This window comes from Neltuma alba, unplaced genomic scaffold, assembly GCF_004799145.2.
Source record: "Neltuma alba isolate B1F8T4 unplaced genomic scaffold, ASM479914v2 tig00013249_pilon, whole genome shotgun sequence".
NCBI lineage: Eukaryota > Viridiplantae > Streptophyta > Magnoliopsida > Fabales > Fabaceae > Neltuma > Neltuma alba.
In genome coordinates this window covers 147,531-163,846 of record NW_021637544.1, presented here as the reverse complement: position 1 = coordinate 163,846, position 16,316 = coordinate 147,531, and the positions used below count along the sequence as shown (strand labels likewise).

The window sequence follows — 16,316 nt, the reverse complement described above, 5'->3', positions numbered from 1 at the left end:
AAGAAGAAATGAATGTGGAAGCTTTGCTAGCTATGTTGATGGAAGTGCATGTGGAACTCAGAAATTCAGTTTCAGGAGAAAAAAGAGTGAAAGGGGATAACATAGGGTATGTGTGTGTGGCTTCCCCAACTGATGATATGTACCAATTTACAAAAGGGAGTAGTTTTGTTTGTTCCCCATGCTGGTCAATCAACATCTAATTAACTTCATTTCAAACAAAACAAGGAAACGGCGAGCCTCTAACACTCAAATAATATTGCTAGTCTATATAAGAAGGAAAACGCTCTCTTCTTCTTCTTATATGGTTAGGTCAGGTGAATTTGCTTAAAAATATACTCTTTCGGTCTTCAATATAAAACTCTTTCTGTAGTGTAAATTATATTACAAAAAAAATACATTACAAAAAGAGTCTTATATTTAGGACCGGAGGAGTATATATTACTAATACTTATTAGGCAAATTTTACATTTTGTTATAGCTATGCTTTTCTTAGTCTCATACTGATTCTTGCTTTAACATAATATAATCATAAAAACACAAACTGGGATATCATTATCGAATACTTCAACTAAAAAGAAATAAATTTTTCTCATATGAATTAAGCTAGGAGAGAATATTCTATCCTACTGGGTTGTCTCAATTTCTATTCTAATGTGTATAAAAGTGTGGCAAAGTGATAAATATACCCTGTGATGAAACATAAGGAAAAAAGTTGTTTGTGTTTTTAACATACCCGAAAAGAACATGAGAGAAAGAGAGAGACTAAGAGATGACAATGTTATGACTGTACTTTTGGATTTAGATTAGATTATTGTTGCTAGCCAAAAAAAAATGATTAAGCTAGAAAAGTACAAAACAACTTAATGTTTGTTTTATATATTTACACCCCAGTTTTTACCGCGTATTCCCAATCATACAATAAATAACATTTTGCTTTTGTGGTGGTATATCTGTGGAAGGCATATAAGTTTGAAGAGATTGATATAAAGGAGAGGCATATATAGTTATAGTAAGACGCGCCGCGGGCGAAAACGTATAGTATTGATGAAAGTGTTAAGAAGGAAAATGCCCAGTGAGTATATCAATTTAATTAAAGTATTTTCACAAAATCAACTGACTCAGCTTATTTATTGCATATATATGTTATATAATATCTTTCTTTGTTAAGTTTAACTTTTTTTTTATGAGACAAAAATATCAACTACATTCACAATGGGGATAAATATAACCTTGCTAGCACCTTTTAATAATTTCAGGACTAAAAAAATTAGGTGTTCTGTTAAATTTATTTGCCTAAAGTTTTAACAACTTCTTTACACTATATATCTTTAATATTTCTGTACTTAATTAGTTTATTAATATGATCATGACAGCGTATCTATAAATATTTTTATTTAAATTACTGTCCTTAAATATTCTCAGTTATTTATTTAATTACGAATCATCGTTCTCTGTATTTTGTAACTTAAAAGAGGGTTTTTATGAAACATTTATTCCATCCACATTTTGTTAATTGATATTAGCTTGTTCTTATATTGTCTTTTCTAATTTAAATAATTAAACAAATTACGAATAAAATATTTATATGCAGGCGCCTTCGTGGAAAAAAGGAGATTAATTTAATTTTGTTGCAAAAATTTTTATGTCAAAAGCACATATCGATGTCAAAAATCTTGAGCTTAGCGGCACAACATTTTCTCCATTTAAGGAAGGTTACAAGTTTTAACCTGCATACTTTTTTTTTTTGGTTACAAGTTTTAACCTGTATTCTTATGAGTATGGGTGTGTTTTTGGATTAGTGCATGAGTGTGTTAAATTTAATACTACCTCTAGTCTTTAATATAAGACTTGTTTGACTTTTATTTTGATCCTAAATATAAGACCTCAATCTACTTTGTTTCCCATATTTATATATTTTTTTCCAAGGTAATCCTTCTAACAATGTTAATTATGGCCAATACACTTTATTAGTAAAGATATTTTAGGAAAGACAATACTTATTTATTACAAATAACTAATTTAATTTTTTTCAATCTCTTCAAATTAATCAACTAGCTCTTATAATTAGGATCGGAAGTAATACATTTCAAAAAAGACACATGTCGATTACTTCTTCTTTTTTAAAAGTAAAACAAAACAAAAGAACCTAGACTTGTTTCTTAGACTTTACCATTCATATTGCAGTTCGCTCTCTGAATATGCATATTTTCTTAAATAGTAGAGACAACTAAACAAGTACCTCTCCTAAAAAAATGGACATAAGCCAATAAATAGAAAATAGTACTTGACACATATGCAAATAACGTACACCCACCAACTGTTCCCGAATCATGACATTGTCGCCCGCTTGAGCTCCCCCCCCCCTTTTTTCCTGTAGTGATCTTTTTTTTTAAAGGCAATCTCAAGTCCATGGAGAAAGGCCCTCAAAGAAACATCATTTTCAAATACAAGAATTAGATATTTTAAATAAATTTTTTTTATATTTTATATATTCACAAGCACATACACGAGACGGTTGCTATATATGCATGTAATTGGACTCCCCATGAAGACTCGTATAGTATCCTGCGCGCTGCATAACAAAACATGTGCTTCATCAGACCGATAAAGAAAACAAACAAAAAGGATAATTAGACACTTTTTATATAACTTTATAGATTTTTCTCAGATTTTTGGCATATAGCTAATTTTAGAACATTCTAGGTGCGCCGCCATGGTCGAAGGTGGCGTCAGTTTCAGTCGTCGACGGAGGAGGACGCTCTACCCACGCCGCTCGTACTTACGAGCCCAGATATCCTTCCCATTGATCTTATACTTGGCCAGCCTCCTTCCCACCAGAATCCGATCCACCGTCTCCACGCTATCCACCAGCATGGTGGCGTACAGAGCCTCCTCTTGCGGCGCACGCTCCTCCTCCGACATATTTCCCATGAATATGTAAATCACGCTTTTCTCCCCAAACACGGTCATGAACAGATGCGAAACCTCTTCCTGCGTCACCGGGAAGCCTTTAGAAAACGTCAGGAACATGGTCTTGTCCTCTTCCCAAACGTCACTGGACGGTCTCCACCACCGGTCACACCATAACCTCTCGTCCCGAAAATCCCACTCCGGCCTCTTCGGCATGAAAGGTCCGTACACGGAGTGCGGAAAGCCCGGCACCATCACGGGGGTCGGCGGACCACTCGAGCTGGTGCCAGCGATGCCATACACATGCGACAAGATATCGTTAAAGATCTTGCAACAGATGTTGCTGATAATGCTTTTAATCCCGGCGATGATGGTAAATCGTCGACGGTTAAAGACAAGCATAGTGAGGTTCATGTGGGTGATGGTTGCGGTGAGGGGGATGGTGGAGCTGTAAGAGAGAGGCTCGTCGGCGTCGGAGTATTCCAGACACTGAAGACAGAGAATGGCCTCGTTGAACAAGGCGTTGATAAGTGAGGGGTTGAGAAGGGTGATTTCAGGGACGAGGTTGGGGCGAGCAACGTGCTCGAGCCAGAGCCAGAGGGAAATGGCGAGGATGGACTGGATCGGGTCGCGACCCAGAATGCAGATGAGATAAACCAGAAGGTTTCGTTCCTTTGTGTGGAACATGTGGAGCTCCTGGGTAGTGATGACCGCCATTGCTGACTGTTGCTCTCACAGGGAATGTTCTGAAAGTGACAGAGAGAGAAATGGAGTGAAATCACTGGTATATATCTGCATGTGTGTATATATATATATATAGAGAGAGAGAGAGAGACGTGACTTGCCTGGTGGGATTTGGGAAAGTGAGATCAGTGGGATTAATGAAGTGAGAGAGATTAAAGATTAGCACACAGAAATTATCAGTTTCTTCGTGGAATTAATATGTGAAATGTGTCAGCAGATACGAGATCTGGGACGGATGTGGACCAGCTTTCTGTTCCACAAACAAACCCTCTCCTCTTTCGCGTGATTCCCACTTCACTCTCCTTTTCCTAACACTTTGCCATGGATTTTATCAGTTAAGGGCTTTTTAATTCTCAAAAACCGCAGTTATACATTAAAGGATGTGATAATAAGAAGCAGCGTGTAAAAGGTTGCATCTAAGTTTTGGATGTGTTGGCATTATATTTATTGCTCCGGATTTTCCTTTTGAGTTATTGCACCAATCTTTGGATGCTTTCCACTGCCAGAACCGTTTCGGCTATATCCAAACCAACCCCAGGTTTTAATAATACCCCCGTTAATCTACTTTCTGCTATGCTTACCAAAACTTGAATCGCTATTTTAGTTCATGTTCTGATTGCAAACTTTTTAATTTTGTGCGATGGAGCATAATTAAAAGGTCTAAAAGGAAACCGCATTAAGAAATAATGGGTATGTGTGAAACTCGGAAATTCAGTTTCAGCCGAAAATAGAGTTAAGATATGATAATGAAAAGGGGATTGGCTTCTCCAACTGATGAGACCAATTTACGAAAGGGAGTTTCTTGTTTGTTGTTCTCCAAGCTGACGAGTCAACATGTTCTAATTAGCTTCATTAATATTCCAACAAAACAAGGAAATGCGGACTCTCTATACCAACACGAAAATAATACTTCCTCTTGTTCTAAATATAAGACCCATTTTATAATATACCTGTTTTACAGTTTAATTTACAATATAAAATTAGTCTTATATTTAGGACCTGAGGAGTAATATCTTAATATGTATAAAAGGAAAACTCTAGCTTTTTCTTATAATGGTTAGGTGAATTCACTTAAATATCACTATATATTGTGAAAATTTAAAACATTTCATTATAGCTTTGCTTTCTCAATCTCATCCTGCATCTTGTTTTAACATATTCCTCCTATCCTAGATATAAAACCATTTTGTAATGTAATTTATATTACAAAATGAAACTTATATTTAAGACCGGAGGGAGTATAATCATTTTAAACATAATGGATATCATTATTGATCGACCCCATTAAATTTCAACCAAAAAGAAATGAAGCTTTTCTCATACATAAAACTATGGTCTACGGAAGAAGATTCACACACACACGCATGTGTGTGTGTATTAAGAAAAAAGACATACAAATGGAGAGAAGAAAATTTAAGAGCACAGTCATTTGTATAAATGTTTATAATTTGGGCGATCTCAATCTGCTCTTGCCCTTTATACGAGACTGGAAAGAGCAACTTCAATTTTTTTTTTTCCCTTCAAAATTTGCATCCGCTTCCTCATCTTCTTCTAGAATCAAGCACTCTTTCTCATTTCTCCTGTGAATTTTAAATTTTGCTCTTCCTTTTTATTGTTTTTTTTTGGGGCCTGCATCCTTTCTGTTGTTTAATTGTATCTAATTAAGATATTATCTAAAAAGATAACTTCAGATTCCGTCAAAGAAAAGCTAGTTTCAAATTAACTTACCATTGCCAACACACACAAAATATCTTTCTATTGTTTAATTGTATCTATTGTTTAAATACTTTCCAAAAGCCTACACACACAAAAGATCTTTCAATGTTAAGTTTTACTCTTGCTTGGATGACCAAAGTTATCAACCATGGATAATAGAAATTAATACGACCTTACAAGGAGCTTTTAATGACTACGCACTCCACGACTAAAAACAACTTGTTAAAATTAGGTATATGGTTGAATTTCCTAAAATTTTAACAAGTTCTTGATGTTATATCCTTAAGATTCATTAAATTATAGTTTTCCCATCTTAATCTTTCTCTAATTGGCGGCGTGTGGGGAGGGAAAAGTTACAACAAATGGTAACAAGAAAAGAAAGTGATAAATACTTGATTGTCACAAATATATTATTATTCAAAGATATCTTATCATTCAAGTTAATCTCAAAAAATTTAACTAATATATCCTTTCCTTAGGCATTTTAATTAATATACATTATATAATATCTAAGCAAATAAATGTGTGCATTATGTTAGCATCAAATTAGCAGCGCAGTAGGTAATGATAAAAAATGACGGTGGCATATAAAAGCACATAATAACGGGAAAGAAAGGATCGGAATAGATATAGAAGATATATATATATATATATATATAGACACACACGCACACATCATAATTTAGACAAAGTGATTGATGAATACGGGAATTAGGAAGAGAGGCAAGAGACAGGAGGGGAAGTGTCATGAGCAGAACCAAAAGCGTAATTGCAGAAAGCAGAGGCAGTCTTGTTAGGATCAATGGAAGTTATGTGTATCTGCTCCGCCTGTATGTTCCTGCACCCTACCATTGCACAGTCCAGTACGATTGCCCTCTCGTCCAGGCACGTTCCTCTTATGTCTCTGAACCCCACCTCACTCACTATCACTGCTTCATTCTGCCGTGCATATCCATCCATTTTAATTTCATATATATATATATATATATATATAGACACACACACACACAAACACCATCCACTTCATATACTGTACTATGTAGATACTAGCGTATAATACTACTACCGGTCCTAATTATAAGACCTCGTTTATAAACTATAAACTAGGTCTTATAATTAGAACAAAAAGTAGTAATTATTTATCAAATTACCTCTTCTCCTCTGTGGTCGTAATGTTGATCTATCAAAATTGGCTGTCTGGTTTGGCTTACTGTCATGTGTTCGAATGAGATTCTCTTGGCAGATCCCTTCCCTCCCGGACATGTCTTGATTCTAGCACCGCCTTCTGCTCCTTCCACGTGGCAACCCCACACTCTTATATCTTCTACGTGCTCTTCCACCCCATTTTGCCCTAAACTCCCAATACTGTACGGATAATATATATTTATTATACATGAGAGAAAGTAAACAACTTTGTGGCCTTCATTATATATGTTTATATCACACACTAGAAACGATAATAACATATGTCGGTTCAATACCTAATTCCATGACCAGGTCCACAGTGAATCTCCGTAATGTTGATGAAATGTGAGCCTCCTTTAATGGCGATGCAGTCGTCACCTATATATAATATATATACGTGTGTGTATATATGCATCGAAAATATATATTTTTTCCTAGCAATGAAGGCTCTTCATGGGTTGATACAGACAAGTGCGAGTGAATTAATTACCGGTGCCGATGATACAGTTGTGGATACGAACACGTGCTGCATTTGCCACATCTATTCCATCAGTATTGGGACTGTCTCTTGGTGAGGTTATCGTTAGATGAGAAATTCTTACGTCGTTGCTTTGATCCACTTTCACATGTGACCCGGGCCCATTAACATGGGTCAGCCCGCTTATTTGAAGCCCGTCGCAACGGAAAAACTCCACCGCCTAACCATCGCAACCAAACCAAATGAGTAATACACACACGCAGTTACATTATGAAGATTTATGAGCAGTACAATTCATATTGAAGAGTAGGGAAAGGTGAAATGAATGGGGAGAGCTGCTAACCGCGGGTAGGTCGCCGCAACGGTCAAGCACCTGAAAATGACTTGGGTTTCATTAATGACGCGAACATGTTTGACCAAAACATAATTAAGGAATTAAATAACATTAATTAGCAATGATTGATGAATGATGACTTTAAATAATGATTACATGGGGGTCAGCCCACCAAGTTTGACCATGACCATCAACGGTGCCGGAGCCATCAACAGTCAAACCGCTAACCTCTGAGATACTTAACCACCTTTTTGAACAGCCTCCCCATGCATCTTTATGAGGTGCTATCACAGCCCCCAAAATCTGCATATATCATTATCCACCACAATTTATTAATCACACAAAGGCCACAAAATCTATATAGTTAGAATGAATCGAATTAATAATAATAATAGTAATAATAATACCTGAATATGAAGTCTGTTAGAAGAGCAGGGACCCTTAAAATATGTTGGACGCAGTAAAAATGAATGACCACCTGGTACCACAAAGATCGGTTCCTCTTCCTTCGCCCCACAGAAAGCTTCCCATGCTTTTGCGAATGCCTTAAAAATGGGAAACCACAGAGCATATACCCGTGATATATATATATATATCTAGAGAGAGAGTGAGAGAGATTTGAATGTGTATGAAGAAGAAGATGATGATGATGAAATCAAAGAGAGAGAAGTGAGTTACAGGGGAATCATCAGTTTGAGCATTTCCTATAGCACCGTATTGGAGGACATTAAAGATTGTTTGGGAATGGCCAAGCCATACGTTGCACCATCCAATCCAAACTATCAAAAACACTCTCAATTCAGACCCCTCCTGCATGATGCGTCCATTAAATAATGTGCATTTTACATTATCAAAATTAATTACTCCTCCACTTCTAAATATAAGACTTATTTTGTAGTACAAATTACATTCCATAATGGGTTTTATATTTATAGGATCGGAAGAGTACTACACAAATATATTCGCACGGACAGAAACTGGGAAAAAAGAAATTAAAATAAAGAGAACTAACCATTGTGATATGATCGATGTACTGAAAGGAATCGGAAGCCAAAAACTATCAGAAATGCCAGCTTCTGCCACCGTTTTATGCGTATATAACCTGAAGCATTTGCTTCTGAATTAAGTATCTTAAATAGCCTCAATGATGTTTCCGGCAATATTCGGCCGACATAAATGTGTTCATCGTGTATTTAATAGTATTGATATGTATGCTTGGTATATTTAATGTGTCGAGCAAGTATTCACGTTTTCTTTAATTACTACTATCTCTGGTCCTAAATATAAATATTAATCTATAATGTAAATTGCACTATAAATTAGTTTTTATATCTTAGACTGGATTTAGTATAAGATTGCCACTAGTTGGGCACCCTCTTCCTGGGGAAAAAAAGAAAAAAGAAAAAGAGCCGCTCACTGTAAAAAGTATGACTAAAATGCTCCTTCTGATAACTTTTATTGCGATCTTGTCTTGTATATTAGTTTATCGTACAATTTCCAAATTACGATTGCTCTGCCTATTTTACTCCTAACCCATTTTGCAGATTACGAAGTAATAGGACATCATAAATACAAGTTGGTCCAATGAAATGCAAACAGTTTATTTTAATTGGACTGATCGTGGTGATGTTAGCGTCACCTTGCAATGCGTGTTTAATCATTTACCAGCGTGATGATATGAATTTTACTTATTTCTTCTTTTAATACAAGATTTAACTTATTTTGAAATCAAGCCGTGTGCACTTTCGTATCAGTTAAACACATCCAAACAGTTATATGACATAAATCATAGCTAAAAAAACATTAATATTTTAGTTTTAGGTTATGGAGCTCATTTTCTACTAAAACGCAACCAACACCAAAGAGTAATTATACCCCCTCCACGTATAACATAAAATTTCATATGACGTGAAACATAAATAAAAAATTAAGGTACTCTTCATTCAGGATTAATAGGGCTTAAATTAAGGCCCACACATATCATCAACAAACTAATCTTACTTTACGGCAGAACCAAATGTTCTAATCCCATACTATCTCCTCATCCCTCGAGTTTCTCTTTTTAGGCCTGAACCTTGAAGTATCTCATACCTTGAGCGACCCAAAACTTGTTTCAAATCACAAGTCGAGGTAATCACTCACATCATCTTAAAATTTCACCCCTTCCTTGGCAATCACAGCTAGAGCCTGTACAGACAATCCATATCGAGTTTATCCAAAAAGTCCACACCAATAATCAATCAACATAAAACAATTCATGCCAATCCGCATTTTTTGGGTATTCACGCACTTGGGTTAAAATTAAATCAGGACAGCCATCTTCCTCGTATGCTACACAAAAATAAAACTATTCAAACAAAATAGCAGTGCTAATATGCTCAATATAATATAAATCAGTACAACTTTCTAAGCATCAAAAGATTTATGTTGGGATAAGTCTCAACTCCCAAAATGGTAATTTGCTTCCATAGCTTACAGAAAATGAATGATCTGGAATCTCGACTCAGAACGCCCAAATCCGTGCTCCAGTCACCAGCATCCTTAAACCGAGGCGCAGATCCACACTAAACCCCCACGTCGAAACATTTAGTCAAGACCATATACCTGATTCCGCACCAGCATCCACTTCCCATTCCCAATCCAAATGAGTCGAACACGACATAAACAAGAAATGCGGCTCCTAAGAGCAAATCTACGTAATACATAATACAGCGAATGAAATCCTTTAAATTTATAAGCTACCGTACTACCCAGCAACTAATATTGATAAACCCCTATGGAGGTCAACATTTTCAGTCTGTAGATCTACAAGGACTTGAGACATCAGCATGGTGGATAGTCCGCATCTGAAGCCTCGTGTCACTTATCCAAAAGCAATTAATCTGCCGAAGCTACGCTTACAGTTGGTAGCAGGTTAAGCACACAACCTTCATACGCCTCTATTATGATGGCACTGCATCAAAATACAAGAAAACAAGGTCAGACAGTTAACACACTATCAGCAGCTTGAACTAGCATAAAAGGAACTCCCAAAAAAAGATAAGAAATAAAAATCTGTATAATGGTTTAATGCCAGGAATTAACACTAAGTCGCACAACTCCATCAAAAACACGAGCTAGACAAACTATAGCACAAAATGTAACATAATGCAGACAAAATATTTCAACACAGCCGATGCTCTTGGAAAATTTCTCAATTAACCCACTAGGTGTTGTCTACTGGTAATGTCTACAGAAGTGTTGAATTCAATTTTCAATGTCAACATTTGTACCCCAAACCAAAAAAAAAAAAAAAACCTACTTGACACGTTCATTCCTTGAATACTCCTCGAATATCAGCAAAGAGGGATAATAAATCTCATTCCGTCCTTGTAAGCCCCCCACTTCCACCCAAAAAAAAAAAAAGGGAGCAATATACAGTGGGTGCTGATATTTGTGGGATGAAGATGGCCAAAAACTTTTTTGCAAGTTCATTCTTCGCTATTTAAGGAAACAACAGAATTTTTAAGGTCATAAAATAAAGACAAATGAGAAGGAAATCTTCCAAGGAAAAAAAAAAAAGACTGATTATTTTAACTCCTTTTGATTTTTTATTTTTTATTTTTTGGCAAAATGCCCCAAAACGCACGTTTTGGAATTAGAGCAACTTGTAAACTTCAAAAATAGAAGACAAACAACAGCCTGCTTTCACTTAGAAATCCTAGAAGCAAAGATAAGAGGCATTATAAGGCCCAAAAACCTGCATTAACACCAGAACATTTTGCAACATATGGCATGAAGACAACATAGGATAGCAAGTGGACAGAAGGTGATAAGGTATAGGATACTCTCAGATGATCACAAGTTCTATGAATGAGAACATACTATATGTAGAGGTATCAATCTGCTCAGGAAGCTGTTTTATATCCACCTCAAACCTTGATTGAACCTGAAATATACAAAAAGAAGCTTAGAACTGATAAAATCCCACTACCAGATCAATAACAACAAGAGTTTCATACATTGTTGAGAACATCAACATCAGCAGCACAAGAAACAAATGTAATTGCAAGGCCCTTGGTGCCAAACCTTCCTGCTCTGCCAACCTACAGAGTTCCAGACACAAAAGGTCAGACCATCAGACGCCTGTGAACTCGAATTTAATAGCATAAAAGCCAATTCGAAATGAATATACATTACACATATAACCATACCCTGTGCAAGTAGGTGTCTGCAGAATCAGGCATGTCATAGTTTATGACTATGTTAACACGTTCAATGTCAATGCCCCTTCCAACCAGATCTGTTGCTACAAGAATCCGAGTATGCCCCTCTTTGAATCCTTTATATCGCTTTAACCTATTAATAATATGATCAAGAATCAAGACAAATCACATGTTTGCATTGCCCATGACCGTTTGCAAGCAGATGAAATTGAAACATTACTAGTGCATTCATAATCAGCCATGGCATGACAACCAAACTAATTCCAAGATTACAAAATAAGCCAAACTGACAAGGGCAACGTATAACCAGGTAAATGGACAAATCATAGAAAATCGTCAAATCAAAAGCTAAAACAAGAATGAAGAGCAACCCTAGCTGAAATCCTCATAAGAGATAATACAAACCTTTCCTCCTGGGACATGCCAGAATGAATGCATATAGACGGAAAGTTGCACTCCACAAGCAGTTTGTCCAGCTCAGCGGCTCTACTAACACTTTTTACGAAGATGACTACTTGATTGAAGTCAAGTGCATCAAGAAGATCATTCAACTTGCGGTTCTTCTCCTCCTCTTTCAATTTGATGTAGTGCTGTCATTTTAGTCATTTAAGTATGGGATATAGTTTCATTCACATCTAGATAAATAGATAGATGGATAGAGAAGTCCCCAATTGTAAAAAAGGCCAACCTGAACTAGTCCATGAAGGGTCAACTTGGCCTCGTCATCAACATAAATTTCCATAGGCTGAAAGGAACAAACGTGACAGTAAATCATATTAGATGCTCTCCTCAAAGCTAAAGAAATCCAGAACAAAATGAAAGATGGATGCAGATCCCTCGAATCACAGCACTGGTCCATCTCTCTTTGTCTCCGCGCAGATAATATTTTTGCAACATGCCCGAAAGCACCACTGACACTCAACACTCGATTGCAAAGACCCCAGAATATACCAAAATTACTCCAAACAAGGAAACAGAATGGATGGCAGAAAGAACACACTGGGTCATGGATAGACCACTAGAAATGCAAGCCTAAAAAATAAACCCAACGCAGATAGATGTGCAGACCTAACAGGCACTGCAGCCAAAGATGAAATTTCCTTCATACATGCCCCTCACGATCATGTAGCCCCACCTACCGCACATACTCCACCCCATAGGCTATATATTTCCACAAAAATGAGTAACAAAAACAAAGCACTATACCATTGGAATTGGAAATACTACCAAAAGAAAATACTGAAAGGACCATGGCATTCTAAACATTTAAGCATCCCCAGGAATCGACACTAGAAAAAAGCAACTTCTAATTCAAGTAGCAGTGGCCATGAGATATTACATCCTGCATAAATTTCTTGCAGACTGGGCGAATTTCCTTGCTGAGTGTTGCAGAAAACATCATGACTTGCTTATCATGAGGAGTCATTTTGAAAATTTCTTGCACGTCCCTCCTCATGTCTGCAGAAGCACAATGGGCGTAATGAAAGGTGAAACGTGAAAACCACATCACAATCACAGGAAGTCTAAAAGTATCAAACAACGCAAAGAAGAAAAAAAACATCAATTTGGCATACCGAGTGATTCCAGCATCTTATCGCATTCATCCAAAATGAAATGCCTAACATTCTTCAAAGAAAGGTCCTTATCCCTGGTCAACGCTAGTATTCTCCCAGGAGTTCCAACAACAATATGAGGACACTCATTTTTCAACAGATCCTTGTGAACTTTAATGTTGACACCACCATAGAAAACAGCAACCTTGAGATCAGGCAAGTAGGTGCTGAACCTCTCAAACTCATGACATATCTACACAAAACCAAATCATGCACATCTCTTAAACCAGAAACTAAATGAGAATCAAATCCCCAAAAGTTTTTATCTACCGAGTCTCCATAAATACCTGGTAAGCCAATTCCCTTGTATGACACAAAACAAGAGCAGAAACTTGGCCTGCGACAGGATCAATTTGTTGCAAAGTTGAGAGCACAAAGACAGCCGTTTTCCCCATTCCGGATTTAGCTTGACATAATACATCCATCCCAAGGATTGCTTGTGGTATGCACTCATGTTGAACTGATGGTGAACCAAAGAAAATGGGGTCGAAGGAACCGGTAGTAAGTAAATAAACCTTTGACCCTTTAAATGCGATAGGTTTACCAAACCATATTAGTTCTCCTAAACAAGATTATGGTAGAAGTATTACCTGTAATACATAAATTGAACAAATTCATAAGCACTATCATTATGTAAAGGGGAAAAAAAAACTATCAAGCAGAGATCATTGAAGGAGCAAATTTAGCTTTTACATACAAGTAAGGAAATCTTTAAAAAGTATCGCTTATTCAACCATTCTACAGAACTTCCAATACCCTTTTAATTGAAAAGAAGGATGCAAGACGATAAATAAGGATGAAACAAACAAATCTAACTAAATCGATACTAAATTTTTTTTTAAAAAAAAAAATCTTCCAATACATGCTCAAAATTACAAGAAAACCTTAAAATACAGCCAATAAAAAATAACTCAGCAAATTATATTTAATAAGGATGGAAATGATTGGATAGTTGCCTTCAGATGGATGCTCAAATCCTGAGTCCACAATAGCCCGGAGGAGTTCTGGCTTCAAAAGGAAATCTCTGAATCCGGAACTGTGTATACCAACATATCCCCTGCAAAAGAAAGAACGAAGGAACACATTTGAGCTACCAATGGGGAAAAATCAAATATGCAGGAGTCGAAACTTGCAAGCAAACCTCATCCATGTAATATCAATTTCAGGAACATAAAACAACTCGGCATAATTCAGTTTATTCCATTCACATTATGTTTGCATTGTTTCACAATCAGCATCAGACTCCCAGCAAGAATGAGTAAAAGATTTATACCATAGCTAGTAATAAGGCAAAGCAAACTCTCAGCACACAAGTCGGTTTTTTTTTTTTGGGGGGGGGGGTCATAGTACAATCTCTACATCTAATGAATTCATTAGAAAAATCTTTTCTCAGTAAAAGAAGAAATAAATCCAAGATCTTGTAGTGATTTCCTCATTACTTTGCATCAATTTTGCCGCAAGAAAACAACTTGACACATAACGATGTCTTTATGATGAAATGACTGAAATGACCTTATGATTATTTTGTTTGTTACAGAAAGTGGGGATACTTCGGTAAAATAATTTAATATGAAGAACGCTTACACACAATTCACATCAAAACGGATAGCATTATAATCATCCATAAGTCACGAGATCGATTTCTTTAATTGTAAATAAATCAATGTTTGACTCTCTTTTCAGTCTAAGGTAGTGCTTGGCACACTAACATCTCATAAACCAAAGTATCTTACATTCCATGACATCAGATACAATGGTACTCATGATAAAAATGTTTACAGTGGGTGGAACTGGAAGGTTTTCCTGTATTTGCATCCTTCACAAAATGCAGCATTGGCGTCAGGGGCTGATGGCGGAATTTCATTTTCACGGAACCAAAGAGACAAAAGATTTGGCTTGGTTTAATCCGGGAAAAACATGCCACTTGCAGTGATGTGGCTGCTTCACCTTTAATGGATGGATTAAATGGCTCGGATTGACTATCATATTCCCACCTAAATGAATAGATCCAAAAATCTAACAGCTGTCGGCCTCTCAAAATGATCGAAATTGGGGATACATCCCTATTCAGCCCAAGCAGTAGAAATAGAAAAATTACAAGCGGTATGACTACCCTATATCCACGCTGCATCAGATTTGCTAGGTTATACATCTCACATGCAGCTTAACTGCAACAAGAAGGCATTGTGCGGGCTACTTATAACTATGCTTTATACTTCCACCCGTGCACGATAAGTGTTACCACAAACGTAGTCAAAACCTCATTTCTTTTCTCTGCATTTTCAAGCAGTAAATTAGCACACTCTCCCTCGACCGCCCCACGTCATCAAACTACCACATCAAAAGAAAAATACACCTTATTATAGCTAAGGACGGAATACAAAACAGTAATAAATAAGCTCCTTACTTCTTGCCCGCTTCACCGTTGACTTTAGCCCCAACGGAATCGGGCGCTTTGTCCTCTTCCTCTTCGTAGTCAAGAAGCTCTTCCTCGTATCCTTCGTCCTTAGTTTCTCCCATTGGTTCTGCAAAACCAATCAGGGAAGACACAGTCAAGAAAAGCACAGTTCGAATCCTAACTAACTAGATACGTGCATAAATCAAAGCATATACTTCTAGGGTTTAAACCTAGAACTCCGGAGGAGGGTAGGGTTTTAGAAGAGGAAGAGGCAATACCTGCGACAGAAGATTCCGACAGAAATTAGGTAGTAAAGTTAGGGTTAGTGAAGTCTGCAAATGAAATTGGTTAGCTGAAAAACAATCGGGGGGTAAAAGAAACTGCAGAAAGGGAAACCTCGCCGACCGCCACAGGTGAAGCGGAAGAGAGTGTGTGTGATGCTGGGAAATAAGAATAGGGTTAAGGGCTTTCGACGCCTTTTATAAACAGCTACAGATGACTCACTCCCAGTCCCCACCTTAACCAGCACAAGCGCGAGAGTGTTTTTTTCCCCTTTCATTTCTTTTTTTTTTAAATACACCGAAAAAAAAAATCACAACAAAAAAAAAAAACTGCGTCCCTAAAATATTTGATGAGAGAATTATAATGAAATTCTAATAAAAAAATAATTACTTATAAGTTTAATAACAAGTAAATGATTGTAATTTATTATCTTAGAAGTTGTCCGCTCTGT

At 36.7% G+C, this 16,316-nt stretch overlaps 3 protein-coding genes across 3 annotated transcripts; all 3 read right to left on the bottom strand.

Annotated features, from left to right (window-relative positions):
* Window positions 1-2,760: 2,760 nt before the first annotated feature.
* LOC114735723 (uncharacterized) lies at window positions 2,761-3,627 on the bottom strand. Its single transcript, XM_028923445.1, has one exon. The coding sequence runs from the start codon at window positions 3,625-3,627 to the stop codon at window positions 2,761-2,763; it is 867 nt and encodes a 288-aa protein (XP_028779278.1).
* Window positions 3,628-6,512: 2,885 nt separating this feature from the next.
* On the bottom strand, window positions 6,513-8,183 carry LOC114735722 (probable polygalacturonase At3g15720). The gene is made up of 6 exons (XM_028923444.1): window positions 8,046-8,183; window positions 7,775-7,912; window positions 7,524-7,670; window positions 7,046-7,253; window positions 6,852-6,933; window positions 6,513-6,735 (listed from the first exon to the last, which is right to left on the bottom strand). The coding sequence occupies exons 1-6, from the start codon at window positions 8,181-8,183 to the stop codon at window positions 6,513-6,515; spliced, it is 936 nt and encodes a 311-aa protein (XP_028779277.1).
* A 1,430-nt stretch (window positions 8,184-9,613) lies between these two features.
* Window positions 9,614-16,020, bottom strand: LOC114735731 (DEAD-box ATP-dependent RNA helicase 56). Its single transcript, XM_028923454.1, has 12 exons — window positions 15,862-16,020; window positions 15,593-15,710; window positions 14,142-14,242; window positions 13,473-13,645; window positions 13,147-13,378; window positions 12,912-13,030; window positions 12,261-12,317; window positions 11,978-12,162; window positions 11,561-11,705; window positions 11,369-11,452; window positions 11,232-11,295; window positions 9,614-10,320 (listed from the first exon to the last, which is right to left on the bottom strand). Exons 2-12 carry the CDS (start codon window positions 15,703-15,705, stop codon window positions 10,310-10,312), a joined length of 1,284 nt encoding a protein of 427 aa, XP_028779287.1. The 5' UTR covers window positions 15,706-15,710; window positions 15,862-16,020; the 3' UTR covers window positions 9,614-10,309.
* Window positions 16,021-16,316: the final 296 nt, after the last annotated feature.